The 20,946-nt window shown below is 55.8% G+C and overlaps 1 protein-coding gene across 1 annotated transcript; it reads left to right on the top strand.

Annotated features, from left to right (window-relative positions):
- The first annotated feature begins 2,230 nt into the window (after positions 1 to 2,230).
- On the top strand, positions 2,231 to 20,186 carry ERBB3 (erb-b2 receptor tyrosine kinase 3). Its single transcript, XM_055327895.1, is given in 29 exon segments — positions 2,231 to 2,496; positions 5,785 to 5,936; positions 6,474 to 6,660; positions 7,268 to 7,393; positions 7,953 to 8,018; positions 8,161 to 8,279; positions 8,384 to 8,525; positions 8,865 to 8,978; positions 9,074 to 9,194; positions 11,622 to 11,695; positions 11,875 to 11,965; positions 12,204 to 12,409; positions 12,624 to 12,756; positions 13,144 to 13,234; positions 13,452 to 13,606; positions 14,001 to 14,054; positions 14,608 to 14,749; positions 15,306 to 15,425; positions 15,552 to 15,650; positions 15,837 to 16,022; positions 16,151 to 16,306; positions 16,552 to 16,627; positions 16,803 to 16,949; positions 17,256 to 17,353; positions 17,446 to 17,483; positions 17,485 to 17,632; positions 17,786 to 17,857; positions 18,065 to 18,359; positions 18,521 to 20,186. Coding segments are annotated over 29 exon segments (4,014 nt in total). The 5' UTR covers positions 2,231 to 2,414; the 3' UTR covers positions 19,045 to 20,186.
- The last annotated feature ends 760 nt before the right edge of the window (positions 20,187 to 20,946 follow it).

Here is a 20,946-nt window from a genome sequence, read left to right on the forward strand (position 1 = left end):
GGATCCCAGGATGCTGGGATCACCACCTGAGCCAAAGGCAGACGTTCAACCCCTGAGCCACCCAGGTGCACCGCCCATTGAATGCTCCTAAAAAAAAAAAAAAAAAAAAAAAGGTTTTATTTATTTATTTGAGAGAGGGAGAGTGCAGAAGGGTAGAGGGCGAGGGAGTGTGCGTAGACTCCACCCGGAGCCAACCGCGGGGCTTGATCCCACCACCCGCAGGTCCAGGTCGGGAGATGGATGGGTCCTGACCACCCGGAGGTCATGACCGGAGAGGAAGCCAAGAGTTGGTGGCTTAACCCACCGAGTCGTCGAGGCGCCCTTGATTGAACTTTTTTGTTGTTGTTTTGTTTTGTTTTTAAGATTTTATTTATTTAGGGATCCCTGGGTGGCGCAGCAGTTTAGCGCCTGCCTTTGGCCCAGGGCGCGATCCTGGAGACCCGGGATCGAGTCCCACGTCGGGCTCCCGGTGCATGGAGCCTGCTTCTCCCTCTGCCTGTGTCTCTGCCTCTCTCTCTCTCTGACTATCATAAATTAAAAAAAAAAAAAAAAAAAAAAAAAAGATTTTATTTATTTATTTGACAGAGTAAGAGAGAGCAAAAGCAGAGGGAGCCGGAGAGGAGGAAGCAAGGTCCCAGCAGAGCAGGGGGCGGGATGGGGGGCCAGGACCCCGATCCCTGGGACCAGGGCTCCAGCACGAGGCGCGGCTAAGGGGCTGAGCCCCCGGGCGCCCCTCATCTCGGGCCGCTGCGAGCCGGAGCCCCGCCTGCCTATCGTGACGCTCCCGCCGGGGGCGCAGCTCCTCCGCGGAGAGGCCTCGGCTCCGGGAGGGCCTGGAGCCCGGGCTGGGTCGGAGCCTCGTCCCGGCAGCCCCTGGAGGGGCTCTAGGCTCGGAGCGGAGGCCGCCCGCACGCTGAGCCCGCGGAGCTGCAGTCTCTGTGGCGGGAACCGGCGCAGCCCCGCGCTCCTGCGGATACGCCTGGCCCCGCGTCTCGGTGGACCCCCGCGCCGCCAGGGCCCCACGTGCGGTGCTGCCGCCCACGGCACGTGCTTGGGGCCCGTGAAGCCTCGGCCCGGGTGGCAGATGAGGCGCCGTTTGTTTGGATTCGTTACCGTGTCGCTGCTGCGGGGTCGGGACCGTCCTGCAAGGACGAGGACAGACCAGCGCCGGGGTCAGGGTGAGCCCCGCAGAGAGCGGGGGCCCGGGCGACAGCGATCCCGAGCAAGCTTAGAGCCTTAGGCGGGAGACTTAGTGACGGGAGGAAGCTTTCCTGGCCGAGGCGCTGGGGGTTGGGCTTGAGCCTCGGGGCGCCCGGGAGCCCCCGGGCGGGGGCGGGAACGCCGGCCTCGCGCTGTGAGATGCGCACCCCCGGCGCCAGGGGGCGCGGGTGAAAGCTGCTGGGGGACCCGCGGGGCTCGGGGGCCGCGCGCCGGTGCCCTCCCCCGCCCCGGGCCAGGACCCGGGAGCGGCCGCCGGAGGTGGCGGGGGTCCGAGCCCCTCGTGGCCGCGGCCTCGGGCGCCCGCCTTGCGCGCCCCTTTGCAGCGCGAGCTCGGGCGTGCAAGGAGCCCGCGCGGGTGCGGGTGCGGGTGCGGGTGCGGGTGCGCATTAAGGCGGCGGGGGCCGCGGCCGCCCCGACGGCGGGGACTCCGGGCCGCGATGGGAGGCAGCTGTTCTCCCAGGCGGCCGCGGGGGGCAGCAGAGGGGGCGCGACAGGTGCGGGAGCCCCTCCCGGGCTGGAAGGGAAAAGGCGGGCTTCGGGTCTGTTCCCAGGCTGGAGGCCGCCCCCGCCTCCGCCCCCCAAATCCCCCGGAGAGGCCGGGCCGGCGCCGGGTCTGCGGGAGGAAGCGGCCGGAGACGGCGCGATTTCACGCGGCCTCGGGGCTCGGCTTCCAGGGCAGCGTGGACGGATTACGGGGCCGGAAGGGTCCCGGGGAAACCGAGGCGCCTGAGCGTGCGGCCCGCGCCTTCCTCACAAACACTCACGGAGAAAAACATTCACATTCAGGGAGCCTCCCCCCCGAGTGACCCAACCGGCTGGGGAAGTTGAGTGATCTGGTTAATGGGCGCGGCCAGCTTCCAGGGGCCGGGCTTCGAGGCGCCCTCCCCGCCCCCAGCACCTTTCCCCGTCGGAGGCGCTAGGGCGTCTGCAGTCCCGGCCGCCCCTCGGCCCGGCCCCCGGGAAGGTGCGGGCGCGACCCCGGCTCGGCTCGCGTGGCCCGGGGACGAGCCCCGGCTGCAGCGCCGCCCCGCTCCCCTGCCCGGCGGGCCCCCGCCCCGGCCCGGCTCCGATTGCACTCCGCAGCCTCGCCGCCGCCGCCGCCCGTCGCTGGCGGCTCAGGTGGCCCCGCTCCGATGTCCTAGTCGGGGCCCCGGGCCGGATCCCGCGGGGCCGCCGCCGCCTCCGCGGGCGTCATGAGGGCGACGGCGCCGCTGCAGGTGCTGGGCTTCCTGCTCAGCCTGGTCCGCGCCTCCGACGTGGGCAACTCCCAGGCAGGTAAGCGGCGCGGGCGCCGGGGGGGGGGGGGGGGGCCGGGCGGGGGCGGGGGGGGCTCTGGGACCACCCCGGCGGGGCGCTGCGGCGGGCTCGGGGCTCCCGACCCCCCACTTCTGATCTGCGTCGGGGTGGGGGCCCCCCGGGATACCCCGCTCCCCTGGGCGCTGCGGGCGGGCTCGGCGCTCCCGACCCCCCACTTCTGATCTGCGTCGGGGTGGGGTCCCCCGGGACCCCCGCTCCCCTGGGGCGCCCTGTGGGGACGGCCGTGGGGCCTCGGCTCCGCAAACGTGCGGCGGCAGTGAGGGGGGTGAGGTCCGGGAGAGTGGGGGTCCCGGCCTGTGAGCCCACCCCCTCCCTGGGTTTCGGCGCCTCCAGTTTCGTTGTTTTGCCGACAGGGCGGAGCTAGGGAGGGGTCGGAGGGGGTTGTTGTTTTCTACTCTTGGAAAAACAAGAGCCGCACCTCCTCTTCTGTGGACCTGCCCCGGGACGGGCGGAGGCGCACCTAAGGGCCAAGTACAGGTGACATCGGGGTGAGAGGCCACGCAGAGGCCGACCTCCCTCATTTCCTCAGAATAACCAAGCTGGCTGGTCCCCGGCTTGACCAACCTCTTGTTTTTGTCAAGACCCAGATCAATTCAACTAATATTTATTGAACATCTACTACGCACAGGCCCTGGGCCAGGAGCTGTAGGGTCAGGGGCCTGCAGCCTGGACTTGTCTGTCTTTTCTCCCCCAACCCGAGACCAACAGGACGTCTCTCCCACCTCCTGAGCTTCCAGTCTGGGAGTCCCCGGACCCAGCTCCCCCCCCCCCCCCACTACATTCTGCTTATTGTCTGACTCTGTCTCCTGGAGTCTAGACAACAAACTGCTCCTCTCTTCCTCCTCCCACTCCCATACCATCCGAGCCCACCCCCTTGGGGTGTCTCTGGGACCGTGGACACCTGAGGGTTCTGGTGTTGCTCGAATTGGAGGAATCCTGTTGATCTCTTCCCCTCCCCCAGACTTCAGCTTGGGGTTTGGGAGGGCCAGGGCCTCTTCCCCAGAGGGGGAGTGGGAGAAACACCTGTGCTTCCCCCACAGTTGCTGGGCCTAAATTTAGACTTGGGATCTTGACTTTGAAACTCCCAGCTGGTGGGGGGGGTGGAGGGGGGGGTCTGGGGACTGGAGTGGGAGGGACCAAATAGAATGACTGGGTCACTGTCCCATCCAGACCCTTGGAATCTTCAACCAGGAACCCAGGAGTCCCAGATCCTGGCCACCTTCCCTTGGGGAGACAGGAGGCAGGCATGGTTGGGTTTCTTTACCCTTTATCTGGATCCTGCAGCCTCTGGGCATCCGGCCCTGTCTCAGTCCTTCTATAGTCCCTTTGTCCTGGCTGTGATGGGGGTGGGGGCTATTGGAGAGGAGGCCTCTGGTTGAGGAGGCCCCGAAGATTCCTGGTCTGGTCGACCCACCCCAGTGCTCTCTACCAAAGGAGTGCCAGGCCCCTCCCTAGGCCCCTGGTCCCCCGGTACAGTGGGGCTTTTCCTTACACTCTTCCCCCTTCCCTCCTCCCCATGCTGCCTGTTCCTCCTTAGAGGTGGTTTTCATGCTCTCTTCCTGAGCAGGCCCTTTGCTCCCTGTTTGTGTAATATGGACTTTACCCTCAGGATGGCAGAGAACTGGGACCTCTAACCCTTTAGCCTTCCAGGCACAGACACAGAGTCTGCACAGACACCTAAGGCAGGTGGGATAGATGGGGCCACCTGAAATACTTCCTCATAAGGAACCCCGAGGACAGAACCAGTATAGATTTCTGGGCCAGCTGGGAGCGGTGTGCATGCTTGTCTGTGTGTGTGCGCACGTGTGTGTCCCTCGTGCATGTGCACACACACACATCACATACATACCCCACTTCTCCATGCAGAAATCTTGGCTCCTCCCTTATCTGGGGAGAGCGGTTGGCGCCTTGACTTGCAAGAGGGGGTGTCCTACCAGGAAAGGGTTTAGGGTGGGGCTGTTCCCTAAATGATTAACCTTCCTAGTTTCTTTACTTTCAGCCCCAGGACCCTAGAGTTCCCAGGCTCCTCTGGGAGCTCCCAGCCAGTTTACTCCTCTGCTGGGTCTAGCCCACCGCCTTCCTTCCCATTGTGGGGAGTGAAAGGGGATGGGAGCCCTCCAAAGTCCAGTGGTCAGACTAGGGGTGTATCTAGGAGGAGGGGTTGGAGCCTCACTAAATCTCTCTTCCTCCGTTCCCACTCCCGCCTCCTTAAACTGCCAGAGCCTCGGGGAAGGGTGGTGAGAACAGGTGGTGTCTACCCCCCACCCTCCCCCGGCCTCTGAGCGGAGGGGAGAGGGGTGGGGCTTCGGGGTCCCGCCTTTCCCTTAGCCCCTGTGTCCTCCATACCTAGAAGGGCAAGTGAACCCCCAAGACTGCCATGTTGCAAAGCTTTTTAATGAATCTTTTGACAATGAAATTGCGTGGAAGGCTTAGAATGGGGGGATCCTCTGCTGTTTCCCTCCAGGCTTGTCTGTATTTGCTGGAAAGTGTGATGGTGAGGAGCTGCGATGTGTTGGAATAGGGCAAGGGAACCGGGAGGCCAGAGTTGAGGAAGAGGGGGTGCGGGGTAGGCAACCAACTCCTTATCTTTCAGCTTTAAGGACAAAGCTCACATTGACCCCCTCTCCCCACTGGAGCTCCCCCTCTAGTGAGGTCACTTGTCTGAGCCCAAGGCTTGAGGGTGGAGGGGGCGGGTGCCACTGAGGGCAGGGTGTCTCGGGACTGGGTGGAGCAGCCCCCTCCTCCCAGATAGAATTGCCTCATTGTGGGCTGAAGTGTGGCCCTGGGCACTGCCCCCACCCTCTGCCCCCATCCCACCACCCTCGGTAGACACAATAGGGGCTGTGTGCTGGCCCCAAAGAGATATTTATTCCAGGATGGGGGTAGAGAAGTAAGTACCCTGGTTGGAGAGGGGGGAGGGAAGAGGAGGGTAACCAAGTTGTGGTCCATTCCTAACTTCCCTAGGGAGGGGGGAAAAACCCCTACATCCTCTTTGGTTAACTCCTTAGTACCCAAAGGAGTACCTGACAGAGGGAAACTTTTTCACCTGCCTGTGCAGAGAGATGGCGCGGGGGTTCTGGGAGGGGAGGGGGTTCGGGCTCTCAGACCGACATTGGCCTTTGTGTCCGGCTCTCGGGGTGAGGGCTGAGGTGGCGGCTTGGTGGGAGGGCGACCAGGGGGATGACTCGGGGGGGCCGGGTGGGAGCTGTGTCCAGTCTCCGCCACTCTGACCCCCACTTTGAGCAGTGTGTCCTGGGACTCTGAACGGGCTGAGCGTGACCGGCGACGCTGAGAACCAATACCAGACCCTGTACAAGCTCTACGAGCGGTGCGAGGTGGTGATGGGGAACCTCGAGATCGTGCTCACGGGGCACAATGCCGACCTCTCCTTCCTGCAGGTCAGAGCGCGGACTCCCTACCTCAGGCTCCCCCCTTAATCTTCCCCACAGAGACCCCCTTTCCCTCCCCCAGGGCTACCCTCTGCTGGGGTTCAGCACGCCTAGAACCTTGGGGTTTGTAAGATCCCAGCCGGGTGCTTCCGGGGCCCGGGCCGGGATGTGGGCCCCAGGGCCTGGTCGCTGAGGCTGGGGCGCGCGGGGGCTGGCCCGGGAGGCGACTGGCTGGTGCTGGGCACCGGGGCCCACTTGGGGACTTGGGGAGGCGCTCTGGAGGGGAGGACGGGCCTGAGCAAGGACCCAGGACCGAGGAAGCTCCTGGCTCGAGACCCTGAGAAGGAAAGGGGAGGGGCCTAGGATTCCCGGCACTTGTGCCGCCTGTCTTCCTTGGCAGAAGGGACACGGCAGTGGGCACCCGCTGCTCCCTACTCCGGAGCAGGAATTAGAAAGACTTGGGGGGGTTAGGGATCCCCCTAGGATGGGGGATCGAGGCCGTTTGTTCTGTTATCCCTCCCGCTGACATGACCTGTGCCACCCCAGTGGATCCGAGAAGTGACCGGCTATGTCCTGGTGGCCATGAATGAGTTCCCCACCCTGCCCCTGCCCAACCTCCGGGTGGTGCGAGGCACTCAGGTGTACGACGGGAAGTTCGCCATCTTCGTCATGCTCAACTATAACACCAACTCCAGCCATGCCCTGCGCCAGCTCCGCTTCACTCAGCTCACGGGTCAGTCCTGCGGGTGCCTCCCGGCCGCCCCCAGCCAGGCCGCGGGCAGGCGTCCTCCTGAGACCCAGGCTGCCACCAGGCGCTCCCCTCCGCGGCCTTAGTCTAAAGGTCCGCTCCTCCTTAAGCAAGAGAGGGAGCGGAGGGCCCTGCCCCGGGGGAGGGCCCTATGTCCCCAGCCAGGAGCTGGGGTTCTGAAATCCTGTCACTTCCCCCTCACGATTACCCCCAAGCTGGGGAACTGTGGGGCCACACGCCCCAGGGCTACCTCTTACCCCCCTGCCCGGTCCTTGGAAAACACACTTGGAGGCGTGGAGGCGGACCAAGGAGGTGACTGAGTCAGGGATCTCCTGGCTCTGCCTCCCCTCCCCCACCGGCTAAACCGGATCTGGACAGGTGTCTGGGAGGCCGCGTCCGGCCTGGCCCCTCCTGCCCCCTCCTGCCCCCTCCTGCCGGCCAGGCGAGCCTTCTCCGCAGCTGCTTTAATCAGACAGATTTGCCTGCCCCGCCTCCCTTCTGCCAAGTCCGAGTCCCGGTGGCCTGCGGGGTCGGTGGGGGCAGGGGGAGGCCTGCGGAGCCCTTAGCCTGTCACTGCTCTGCCCGACCTCAGAGATTCTGGCGGGGGGAGTGTATATTGAGAAGAACGACAAGCTTTGTCACATGGACACGATCGACTGGAGGGACATCGTGAGGGACCGAGACGCCGAGATAGTGGTGAAGGACAACGGCAGGAGCTGTGAGTGACGTGATGGGCCGCCCCCCGCCCCGCCAGACAGAGCGGCCCTTCCCCCGTCATCACCTACCCCAGTCCGAGAGGAACACCTGGGGCCCCAGACCCCTGGGCTCCCAACCCCGGAAGCTCTATGCGAAGGAGCAGAAGACCCCGGGACTGAGGAGAGCCTCATCCGCGGGCTCCAGGCCCCCATCTCCTCCGTGTCAACATTCCGCTCTCCGGGCCCCCTGCCCCCCATCACAGTCCGCTGCCCCCGCCCACTCACACACACACACACACATATTCCTGCTGGGTTCAGTTTGCTGAGGAGGAACTAAGTGCCCGGGGTGGGCCCGGGGTGGGCCTGGGCCGGGCTTGGCACTTTCAGCGGCCCTGCTGGCGGTGCGGAGGTGTGGCCCCACCCCTTGTTGACAGTTGCGGAGCCCCAGGGCCAGGAGGGACATTGCCCGGCCCTTTGCTTTGTGGGACTGGGGTGCCTGCGTGCTGACATCATACCCTGTTGACTCAAGCAAGCCTTTCTTAGCCCTCAACAGCCCTTTACGTTGCTTTCTTTCCCAACCAGGTCCCCCGTGTCATGAGACCTGCAAGGGGCGATGCTGGGGTCCTAGACCAGAAGACTGCCAGACATGTGGGTTTACTCCCCTCCAAAAACCTCATACACTTTTAATATCCCTGCCCCCCCCACCTATGTCAACACCGGGGGTAGGACAAGCCTAGACTAGAGGGCAAGAGTCAGAGCCCTGACTGCTGTGCTTCTTCTCTTTCTATAGTGACCAAGACCATCTGTGCCCCTCAGTGTAATGGTCATTGCTTTGGGCCCAACCCCAACCAGTGCTGCCATGATGAGTGTGCAGGGGGCTGCTCAGGCCCTCAGGATACAGACTGCTTTGTATGTACCACCGTTTGCCTGGTTCTGAAGTGGGGATGTGGGCTTTGGGGAGGAAGTAGGGATACGTACATAATGTGAGTTTTATGAATCTCCTACATTCCTAGGCCTGCCGACTCTTCAATGACAGCGGGGCCTGTGTGCGCCAGTGTCCACAGCCTCTGGTCTACAACAAGCTAACTTTCCAGCTGGAACCCAATCCCCACACCAAGTATCAGTATGGTGGAGTTTGTGTAGCCAGCTGTCCCCGTAAGTGTCTAAGAAGAGGAACAATGATAGTAGAACCAGGGTTTTAGAAAAAATTTTAGGAGATATAGGAATCAAGTTGGGTGGTAGAGGATGTAGGTTGTAATCTAATCACCTCCGGTGAATCCTCTCCCCACTGTCCTGTCTACTTCCCATGATTTCTAGCAACTGCTCCTAGTTCTGCAACAAAGAGCAAAGAGCTTTTCTCAGCCATAGGACAGCGCTTAAGGAACCTTGGGTGGTGGTTTGGGACAGATCCAGCACAGAGCAGGAGGGAGCAAGGTTCAGTTGCTCGTTGGCAGTGTTCCTCTCTTGTCTCTCATGGTGCCCTCCTCTCCCTAGATAACTTTGTGGTCGATCAAACGTCTTGTGTCCGGGCCTGTCCTCCTGACAAGATGGAAGTAGATAAAAATGGACTCAAGATGTGTGAACCTTGTGGGGGGCTGTGCCCTAAAGGTGAGTAGGAGATGGTGAAGAGTTGGTGAAGAGAACTTCCTTTCCCCAGAGACCACAATCAGGCTCCACCCACTGAGCCTCTTTTGTGTTTGCAGCCTGTGAGGGGACAGGCTCCGGGAGCCGCTTCCAGACTGTGGACTCGAGCAACATTGATGGATTTGTGAACTGCACCAAGATCCTGGGCAACCTGGACTTTCTGATCACTGGCCTCAATGGGTTAGACTCTGCATTCCCTCTCTAACCCCCACTCCATCCATCCTCTCATGGTTCATTGCATTTGGCTCAACCCTTCATATGTGCAGCTGATTAGGAATATGAATCACAGGGGCACCTGGGTGGCTCAGTCGGTTAAGCGTCCGACTCTTGGTTCCAGCTAAGGTCGTGATCTAGGCGTTGTGAGATCAAGCCCCGCATCCTGCTCTGTGCTTAGCGTGGAGTGTCCTTGAGATCCTCTCCCCCTGCCTCTGCTCTTCCCCCTGCTTGCTCTCTCTCTCTCTCTCTCTCAAAATAAATAAAAATCATTAAAAATTAAAATAATAAAAGAAATATAAATCATGAAATTTTAAAGGTTACACAGTACCTGACCATTCCTAACTCTGTCTGCCACCCAGGACTTGAATCCCTTGAGACCCCCCAAGGAATCTGATAACCGTCTCACTGCACGGCAGTGGACAAAGAAATTGTGTTCTCTTACTACTTTTTTTGTTTTTTGTTTTCAGATTTTATTACATCTACCTATCTATCTAACCATTTATTTGATAGAAAGAGACAAGCAGGGGGAGCTACAGAGGGAGAGGGAAAAGCAGGCTCTCCTACTGAGTAGGGAGCTCAATGTGAGACTTGATCCCACGATCCTGGGACTGTTACCCGAGGTGAAGGCAGACAGCCAGCTGACTGAGCCACCCAGGCACCCCTTTATGTAAGAGAGAGAGGAAGAAGGATGCCCGGGTGGCTCAGCAGTTTAGCACCTGCCTTCGGCCCAGGGCCTGATCCTGGAGACCTGGGATCGAATCCCACGTCAGGCTCCCTGCATGGAGCCTGCTTCTCCCTCTGCCTGTGTCTCTGCCTCTCTCTCTCTCTGTCTCTCATGAATAAACTTAAAAAATCCTTTAAAAATGAGAGAGGGAGAGAGGGAATCCCAAGGGGGGCCATGTCAGGAGCACAGCCCCACGTGGAGGACCCTGAGATCATGACCTGAGCCGAAATCAAAGTCCAATGCCTAATGGACTGAGCCACCCAGGCGCCCCTTAAGATTTTTATCTTTAAGTTATCTCTATACCCAACGTGGGGCTTGAACTCAACCCTGAGACCAAGAGTCGCATGCACCACTACTGAGCCAGCCAAGTGCCCCTGCCCGAATCAACTTACTTTAAGAAAGATTTTGTTTGTTTATTTATACACACACACACATACACACACGTGTGCATGCTTGTGCGCGTGTGCGGGTGTGCAAGTTGGCGAAGAAGCACATGGGGAGGGAGAAGAAGGGGGAATCTCAAGCAGATTCCACGCTGAGCACAGAGCTGGCCTGGGGCTCCATCCCATGACCCTGGGATCAGGACCCCAGCTAAAACCAAGACTTGGATGCTCAGCCGACAGCCACTCAGGCACCCCCTGAATCAATTTTTTTAAAAAATTTTATTGATTTATTCATCAGACACAGAGAGAGAGAGAGAGAGAGAGGCAGAGACACAGGCAGAGGGAGAAGCAGGCTCCATGCAGGGAGCCCGATGTGGGTCTCATCCTGGGACTCCAGGATCACCCCCTGAGCCAAAGGCAGAGGCCCAACTGCTGAGCCACCCAGGCATCCTCTGAATCGATTTTTCAATGAGAGTTGCCACATGATGATTTTCTAACTCCATTATTCCTTTTGCATTTATTTGTCGGCATTTTAGTGTTAGGAACAGTTTTCCGTTCCCATTGATTGATTGATTGGTACCTATTTCACTCAGTCCTTTATAATCTTTTACAGTTATTTTTTTTTTTTTTTTTTTTAATTTATGATAGTCACAGAGAGAGAGAGAGAGGCAGAGACACAGGCAGAGGGAGAAGCAGGCTCCATGCACCGGGAGCCCGATGTGGGACTCGATCCCGGGTCTCCAGGATCACGCCCTGGGCCAAAGGCAGGCGCCAAACCGCTGTGCCACCCAGGGATCCCCTCTTTTACAGTTATTATTTTGGTGTTGATTTGTCTCTGTTCTGGCCACTGGGGGCTTCTTCAAGCCGGATCCCAGATTCTTTGTACCCTTCATTCTCTGAGCACTTACTTCCTTTTTTGCAAAAGATGCTATAAACTCATGTTATATTTCTCCCGCCCTACTCATTTCTCCAAGGAGCCCTGTTTCCTTTTAGTGGAGGATGGTATTAGAAACGAAGTTCTGGGCAGCCCGGGTGGCTCAGTGGTTTAGCGCCACCTTCAGCCCAGGGAGTGATCCTGGAGACCCGGGATGGAGTCTCACGTCGGGCTCCCCGCAGGGAGCCTACTTCTCCCTTTGCCTGTGTCTCTGCCCCTCTCTCTCTCTCTCTGTGTCTCTTATGAATAAATAGATAAAATCTTAAAAAGAAAAAAGAAACAAGTTCTGAGGCTAGGTGTGACTGGGTTGTACCTGTATCTTGTTGACTGGTTTGGACTGTTCTCTCCAGAGACCCCTGGCACAAGATCCCTGCCTTGGACCCTGAGAAGCTCAATGTCTTCCGGACGGTACGGGAGATCACAGGTGAGTGGGAAGAGAGGCTGCTACCCTTTCTGAGAGAAATGAGTGAACCACTGACACAAATTGGCGCATAACTAGTTACAAAATCATGTCCCAAGTGATGGGAGAGGGGCCACTAGAACCTGAGAAGGCAAGAGGAGAAGACTCCTTCCCTGCTGATGCACCTCTCTCCAACCCGTCAGGTTACCTGAACATCCAGTCCTGGCCTCCCCACATGCACAACTTCAGTGTCTTTTCCAACCTGACAACCATTGGGGGCAGAAGCCTGTACAAGTGAGTAGTTAGGAGGGTGGTGGTGGTAGTACCTCCAGGCAATGAACCCTGTTTCTTAGGCATCTTTGAGTGAAGCACACGTGTTGTCTCAGCATGCCCAAAGGGCTGAGAGTTGGAAGGGGAATCTCTCTTCCCGGTCTGACTGGCCCAGAGCACATTGGTTAAATGAAAAGGAATCAACTGCATGGTCATTTTCCCCTGTGTAATCTCCCTTCTTACCCCGTTTCCTTGTTCTCAGCCGGGGTTTCTCTTTGCTGATCATGAAGAACTTGAATATAACATCTTTGGGCCTCCGATCTTTGAAAGAAATTAGTGCTGGGCGTATCTACATAAGTGCCAACAAGCAACTCTGCTACCACCATTCTCTGAACTGGACCAGGCTGCTTCGGGGGCCTCCGGAAGAGAGGCTGGACATCAAGCATAATCGGCCCCGCAGAGACTGCGGTGAGGGGAAGGGCCCAGAGGGTGGCTGGGAAAAAGAAGTCAGGGAGGAGAGGGTACAGTGTGTAAAAACTGTTCTGCTCTGGAAGTAGGAGTAGGGATCAGAGGGTAGAGCCAAGGAGAGGGGTGTGCTAGGCTGGAGGCACTTAGGAGGAAGAGCTTAGCAGAAGGCACGTGAGGAGAGCTGACTCCTCCTGTCTCACCCCTTCCTTCCCAGTGGCAGAGGGCAAAGTGTGTGATCCCCTGTGCTCCTCTGGGGGATGCTGGGGCCCAGGTCCTGGTCAGTGCCTGTCCTGTCGAAACTACAGCCGAGGAGGTGTCTGTGTGACCCACTGCAACTTTCTAAATGGGTAACACTGAGGGGAGAGAGAGGCACGAAGGGGTGGGAGGATGGGGCCCTGGGATGGATGCAGCTATTCAGCTGGTACATGAAGGCCTTTAGTCCACTTTCTTCCTTTTTTAAAAAATAATTCTTTATTTTAGAGGGCGGGGAGGGGCAGAGGGAGAGGGAGAGAGAACCCCAAGCTGACTCAAGCCCCGATGAGAGGCTTGATCTCACAACCCTGAGCTCACAACTGGACCCGAAACCAAGAGTTGGATGCTTAATTGACTGCATCACCTAGGCGCCCCTAGACAACTTTCTGCATATGCCTGGGTGGGATCGAGCAAGGGGACCCTGTGGTTGGACATAAAGGTCAGGACTTAGAAGTGACCCCTTCCCTTTACCCCCACTGCAGGGAGCCTCGTGAGTTTGTCCATGAAGCTGAATGCTTCTCCTGCCACCCGGAGTGCCAACCCATGGAGGGGACTGCCACATGCAATGGCTCGGTATAGTAGCAACACCAGGATCTCTAAGGGAGGAAGGGCATGGGCAGTACTAGAAGGTCTTGAGAATGATAATGGCCAAATCACAAGGCCAGCACAAGGAGGCCAGATAACCCTAGGGTCTGTGGATGGAGCATCCTGAATCGCTGCGTTGGTCCTTGCTGGGAGGGGTGAAGTTGGCCTTGGGATCCCATTCTTCCCAACCTTCTCTTCCACCCAGGGCTCTGATGCCTGTGCTCAGTGTGCCCATTTTCGAGATGGGCCGCACTGTGTGAGCAGCTGCCCCAGTGGAGTCCTTGGTGCCAAGGGCCCCATCTACAAGTACCCAGACACTCACAATGAATGTCGGCCCTGCCACGAGAATTGCACCCAGGGGTCAGTGATGGGATAATAATGGGGGAGGGGGAAAAACAAAACTAGGGGGAAATTAGAGGGTAAAGGGGACCTGAGAGAAGAAAGGAACTGTGATTTTAAGAATCACGCCAAGCTGTATGGTGAAGAATTGGAGAAAAAGAATCTCAATAACAGCACAAAATTATACCACAGTTTTGAGAACCTGAAATAACCCCAGCTCAGGGGAGTTTCATTCAAGAGAGGGACTAGGGGAGAGTTGGCAAGCTAGAGAGGGGGGCTGTGTCTTATGATTAGGGCTCCAGGATGGGATACCATGGTAGGGTCTGAAACAGTGTCGTGTGTTGAGGCTGGTGGGATTGAGCTTGCTATGGGGGTCTCCCAAGCTCCCATTTAAGGAGGTGACTTTCTTCTCTAGGTGTAAGGGACCAGAGCTACAAGACTGTTTAGGTCAAACACTGGCACTGATCAGGTATGATGGGCTTGGAGATTTTAGCAGCTGGGGGTATTTGGGAGAGAAGCTAGGGAAAGGGGCAGTTATCTGCTGGGAAGAGGGTCTCTATTCATTCTGTCCTTTTTTTTTTTTTTTTTTTTTTTTAAGATTTTACTTATTTATTCATGAGAGACACAGAGAGAGTCAGGGACACAGGCAGAGGGAGAAGCAGGCTCCATGCAGGGAGCCCGATGCGGGGACTTGATCCCAGGACCCCAGGATCATGACCTGAGCTGAAGGCAGACCCAACCACTGAGCCACCCAGGCACCCCCCATTCTGTCCTTCTATATACACCAGTATCCCTGGACTTGGAGACACAAGAATCCAGGCTTCTGGACTGCCCATCCTAAAATTAATTTGTAGTATCCTCAGGAGGTGCAGATGTAGTTTAACCCTTTCATTGCTCAATAATGTGTATGTGAATGTTAACTTCTTGCCCCAGATCTGTACTATACCTTTCATGTAGGCGTAGATGACATTTTTTAAGGGAGGTGTAGACCCAGGGTAATGCTGGACTTCTCTATCCCACAGCAAAACCCATCTGGCAGTGGGCTTAACAGTGGTAGTGGGATTGGCAGTGATTTTCCTGATCCTGGGAGGCACTTTACTCTATTGGCGTGGGCGCCGGATTCAGAATAAGAGGGCTATGCGGCGCTACTTGGAACGGGGTGAGGTGAGTGCCTAGCTTACTTACTTACTTACCTACTAAGAGCCTCCTCCTTTCCCAGAGATTTGATCCCTTTCTTCAAGGAGGTGGTATGGTCCATTAGAAAGAACTCTGGCCAGAGAAACGGGAATCCTGCATTCTGGTCCTGATTTTGCCATTAATTTCCCACATGACTGTGAAGTTACTTTCCTTCTCTGTGCCTCATTGTATGCTCGTAGATGGAAAAAATAATAACATTTATCCTTATAGGATGGCTGTAAGGATGAAATGGAATGATGTACATGAAGGTGCTTTGAAAAGCATAGAGAATTGTATAAAAGTATTCAGGGTGGTAGCATTACCAGCTCTGCCCCCTTCCTCCCATCAAAGGGGAAACCCAACTCTTGATTCCTGTTGTCATGAACACAGACCTTAGGGTCTCTTACTCCCCAGTATGCCTGCAATGACTTTAAAGACAATTCTTCCTGTTCCCACTGCTCTGGGCATCCACTTATAGGTAGGGGGTGCGAGTGGGACATGGTAATGGACTTTCCTGAGTATATTCTTCCCTTCTGCTCCTCAGAGCATAGAGCCTCTGGATCCCAGTGAGAAGGCTAACAAAGTCTTGGCCAGAATCTTCAAAGAAACAGAGCTGAGGAAGCTTAAAGTCCTTGGCTCAGGCGTCTTTGGAACCGTGCACAAAGTGAGTGGAGGAGGAGGAGGAGGAGGAGGAGAAAGGTTCTATCTAGAATGAAGGAGAGAAAGATTTAGGGAAAGGGCCAGCCTGGGGAGAATGACCTTAGGCTGACTCCTGCCCAACACTTCCCAGGGAGTATGGATTCCTGAGGGTGAATCAATCAAGATTCCAGTCTGCATTAAAGTCATCGAGGACAAGAGTGGACGGCAGAGTTTTCAAGATGTGACGGATGTAAGTGAAGGAAGGGTATTCTGTATGCCACTAGGAGAGAGGCCAATAGTAGGTAGGATTTTGTAGCAGCATGGTCCTGTGTTAGCAGATACTGTTGGCCTCACTGATGTCCCTGAATGTTGGGCTAGCCCTCTGGGTGTACGTGGACTTTCTTGATCCTTGGATAACCCCTCCTGTGTCTCATAGCATATGCTGGCCATTGGCAGCCTAGACCATGCCCACATTGTACGGCTGCTGGGACTGTGCCCAGGGTCATCTCTGCAGCTCGTCACTCAGTACTTGCCTCTGGGTTCCCTGCTGGATCATGTGAGACAACACCGTGGAGCACTGGGGCCCCAGCTGCTGCTCAATTGGGGAGTACAGATTGCCAAGGTGAGAGGAACCTGGCTGGTGGCTGGCAGGGAGGTTGAAGTTCTGAGAGGTGCCCTTAGGGTTTAGGAGGATTCTGGATCTCAAGGATCAGTTCCACCCAACTTTGAGAATACGTCCTTCCTCTGTAGGGGATGTACTACCTTGAGGAGCATGGTATGGTGCATAGGAACTTGGCGGCCCGAAATGTGCTACTGAAGTCACCAAGTCAGGTCCAGGTGGCAGATTTTGGGGTGGCTGACCTGCTGCCCCCCGATGATAAGCAACTACTACACAGTGAGGCCAAGGTGAGGTAACACAAAGGGCTGGGTAAGGAGGTGGGGGTGGAGTGAAGCATGGGAGTAGAGAGCAGTCAGTGGTCTCCTTCAGAGGCAAATGGATGCTGCACAGTACATTTGAGGAGAGGAACCTGGAGATGGAAATTCAAGTTCAGAAAGCAACAAAGAAAGGAATGAGAGAGAACTTGGGGCAGAGAAGTGGTGAGAAAATCTGTGGAAGTCAACTGATGACACTTTTGCCTTTAAATCCCCAGACTCCAATTAAGTGGATGGCCCTGGAGAGTATCCACTTTGGAAAATACACACATCAGAGTGACGTCTGGAGTTATGGTCAGTCCCTCCATACCGTCACTGGTCCAAATTCCATAGTTGCCTTTTGAGAGACCCCCTTTTCAGAATTTCTGAGCCCTTCAGATCCTTGTGTGAGATCAAGTTCTGCTTTCCCTTCATCTTCATGCCCATGTCTACTATTTTGCCATCAACTAGTCATATCTTCCTCTACCAGGAGTGACAGTTTGGGAGCTGATGACCTTTGGGGCAGAGCCCTATGCTGGGCTACGATTGGCCGAAGTACCAGATCTGCTAGAGAAGGGGGAGCGATTGGCACAGCCCCAGATCTGTACCATTGATGTCTACATGGTCATGGTCAAGTGTGAGTTACTTGCTGATCCCAGCCATTTTCTCTTTCTTTCTCTTTATTTCTTTCTTTAATTAATTTATTTATTTGAGAGAAAGATCGAGAGAGCAGGGAGAGGGGCAGAGGGAGAGGAAGAGAGTCCTAAGCAGACTCCGCACTATGCAAGGAGCCTGATTCAGGACTCAATCTCATGACCTGAGCCAAAACCAAGAGTCAGATGCTTAACTGCACCACCTGGGTGCCCCCCAGCCATTTTCTAACTGCCTTCCCTCCCTACTCTACTCCCCTCTTATGGCTCTGCTTCCTACATCTTGCCACCAGGTTGGATGATTGATGAGAACATCCGTCCAACCTTTAAAGAACTAGCCAATGAGTTCACCAGGATGGCCCGAGACCCCCCACGGTATCTGGTCATAAAGGTGAGTAGTGGTTAGGAGTTGTCAAGGAGATCTAGAGGAAGGGGGACTTGGCTGGAACTAGGATCCATCTTAACAATCACCTGCCCCTACAGAGAGAGAGTGGGCCTGGAATTCCCCCGGGGCAGAGCCCCTGCTCTGACAAACAAGGAACTGGAGGAGGTGGAGCTGGAGCCAGAACTGGAGCTAGATCTGGACTTGGAGACGGAGGAGGATGGCCTGGCGGCCACACTAGGCTCTGCCCTCAGTCTGCCAGTTGGAACACTTAATCGGCCCCGTGGGGTAAGGCACTTCCCAGTTTTAAGACTCTGCACCCTGAGCCCTCTATCTACCTAGACCCTCATGAACCCCACTGATGCCCAGATTAACTACTTAAAAGCCCCCAGGGTGAGTAGATTTCTCCCTTAATCTAAACCTTCACTTTTTTCATCCTAGAGCCAGAGCCTCTTAAGCCCATCATCCGGATATATGCCTATGAACCAGGGTAACCTTGGGGACACCTGCCAGGTAAGGTCTGTCTCTTTAAGGGGCTGCTGAGAGGCTGGGTGGCAGTTTCTTAGAATCCATAGGGGCCATGTGGGAGGCTTTAGAAATCCTTGAGGTTTAACCAGTGCCCCACAAAAAAGAAGGCATCGAACAACCCAGTCTCTTAAAGGAATACCAATTTTTCCCTCATCTCTGTATAAATTTCCATGTATTACTTTCCTCCTTTAGGAGTCTGCCATTTGTGGGACTGGTGAGCGGTGCCCCCGTCCAGCCTCTTTGCACCCAATGCCACGGGGGCGCCTGGCATCAGAGTCCTCAGAGGGCCATGTGACAGGGTCTGAGGCTGAGCTCCAGGAGAAGGCATCAATGTGTAGAAGCCGGAGCCGGAGCCCACGGCCACGAGGAGACAGTGCCTACCATTCCCAGCGCCACAGCCTGCTCACTCCTGTCACCCCACTCTCCCCACCAGGGTTGGAGGAAGAGGATGTCAATGGATATGTCATGCCAGATGCACACCTCAAAGGTGCCTGACTCTTCCTAGAAATCTTTCTCTGATCCCTGCCCCCAGGCTCCTTTTGTCTTCTCTGATCTAATCCCTCCCTTTGCATAATTTCCTCTTTCCCCCAGTTCCCACCAGCTACTACCATGTTCTCCACATACCTACCCTCTCTTCTCAACCCTTAGGTACTCCCTCCTCCCGGGAAGGCACCCTTTCTTCAGTGGGCCTCAGTTCTGTCCTGGGTACTGAAGAAGAGGAGGAAGATGAGTACGAATACATGAACCGGAGGAGAAGACACAGTCCACCTCGTCACCCTAGGCCCAGTTCTCTCGAGGAGCTGGGTTATGAGTACATGGATGTGGGATCAGACCTCAGCGCTTCCCTGGGCAGCACACAGAGTTGCCCACTCAACCCCGTGCCCCTCATGCCCGCTGCTGGCACAACCCCAGATGAGGACTATGAATATATGAATCGGCGACATGCTGGAGGAGCTCCTGGGGGAGACTATGCAGCCATGGGGGCCTGCCCAGCCGCTGAGCAAGGGTATGAAGAGATGAGAGCTTTCCAGGGGCCTGGAAACCATGCCCCGCATGTCCACTGTGCCCGCCTCAAACCTCTACGTAGTTTAGAAGCCACTGACTCCGCTTTCGATAATCCTGATTACTGGCATAGCAGGCTTTTCCCTAAGGCTGATGTTCAGAGAACATAACCCCTGCTCCCTGAAGTACTCAGGGAGCATTTCATGGCAGCTAGTGCCTCTAGAGGGTACCCCTCATCTCCCTAGTCCCTTCCTCACAGGTCTCAGCCGTATTTCCCCAGCCCTAGACAATTCCATTCAACCTTTGGAGGCTTTTAAACACTTTGACACAAAATTCTTGATATGTAGCCAGCTGTGCACTTTCTTCTCTTTCCCAATCCCAGGAAAGGAGATTTTCCCTATTTTGTGTGCTTTCCTAAACCCATTCGTCAGCTTCCTCAGGGGGACTCCCTGAAGATATGAAGGATTACTCCCTTGTCCCTTTCTCTCAGACTCTGACTTGTCGAGATTAGTCTTTAAAGTGTGCTTTTGTTTCCCATCAGACTCCTAAGAAAGAGGAAAATGGGGGTAACGTGCCAGGGGCAAGTAAACTTTGGGCTTATGACTCAACCCTCTAGGAAGAATGGAAAGCTTCGAATCTTAAGTGAAGAGAGAGATTGGGCATAGATATTAATGAGTACTATTAATTGAGTATTTACTATGCCAGCCATCATGCTAAAGTTTACCTATGTTATCTCTGTTATCTCATCTAATCCTTAAAACAATTCTGTGAGCTAGGTATTAGCCCATTTCACAAATAAGGAACCTGAGCCTTAAAAAGATTAAGTAAATTAAGTGGCAGGTTCAGGATTCAGTATCTTACAATGCAGGTTTTCTTACTGTAAGGTATCAAGGAAAACTGATAAAAGTCAGAGTCCTTGTAAGGGGCATTGTCTTCTTGTTTTTGCACTGAATCAAGCCTAACCCCCCAACAACCACAGCCTCCTCCTACACCCAGACTTCTCATCTCAGGTCTCAGGAAGTAGGGGGAAGGAGGTGGTCGGATGGAAAAAATAACTGGACATTTTTGTGTAAACCATAACCTGTATGTGCTGTAAATGGTCTCTTCTTAACCAAGGGACAGCCTCACAAGGGTCGCAAGAGCCACTTTTAGGGTCTGTTCTCATCCAGTAGTGGGAGGCTTCCAGCTGGGATAGAAAGAGGACCCAGCTTCAGGCCTCTGTCTCCTTGGATGGGAAACGGAGTATGTTGTATCACTGAAGATTTTTATTTTGTTTTTATACACACCTGAATAAATGCCGGTTTTTCAGCTTCCTGTGTGTCAGATGAAAACCTTTATGGTGTGGAAGGCAGATCACCCCTTCGCTCCTCCGCAGTGCATGGCCATTTAGCTTCTGACAGTCTGTACCTTGCAGCTTCTCCAGCCCCACTTTTCTTTGTATTCTCAGAGGACAAGCATAGTATACACACAGTTCCTTCTCCTTTAAGGCTTTTACTAGGAATCTTTTTTTTTTTTTTTTTAAAGATTTTATTTATTTACTCATAGACACACAGAGAGAGGCAGAGACGCAGGCAGAGGGAGAAGCAAGCTCCATGCAGGGAGCCCGTTGTGGGACTCAATCCCGGGTCCCCATGATCACAACCCGGGCTGCAGGCGGCGCCAGGCCGCTGCGCCACCCGGGCTGCCCTTACTAGGAATCTCTAAGGACCACCAGCTGGGAATAACAAAAACAAGAAAGCCCACATTTGGGAAAATAAGAAAAAGCCCTACAAACGTGGTGCCTCACGGGATGGAACAACTCGTCTGTCGGAAACTCCCGTGTATTTCAGAAGTCTTGCTCTCCTCACGTTCTGAGCACTTCCTCAGGTGCCATCCAAGCCTATTGTTGGAACAGCAGAGCCATCTTCAGCGGAGTCTGGCCTCTGGGAGGCTGCACGTGGATAATCCCTCTGGAGTCGAGCCGCCCCCGGGGCTCCTGGTTCTCCCAGCATCGGAGGGTGACTGGACGGGCCGAGCCGGTCCCGCCGGCCGCTCCAGGGAGCCCTGGAAGGGCGCACGCAGCCTCCGCGCCC

This window comes from Nyctereutes procyonoides, unplaced genomic scaffold (assembly GCF_905146905.1).
Source record: "Nyctereutes procyonoides isolate TBG_1078 unplaced genomic scaffold, NYPRO_anot_genome, whole genome shotgun sequence".
Taxonomy (NCBI): Eukaryota; Metazoa; Chordata; class Mammalia; order Carnivora; family Canidae; genus Nyctereutes; species Nyctereutes procyonoides.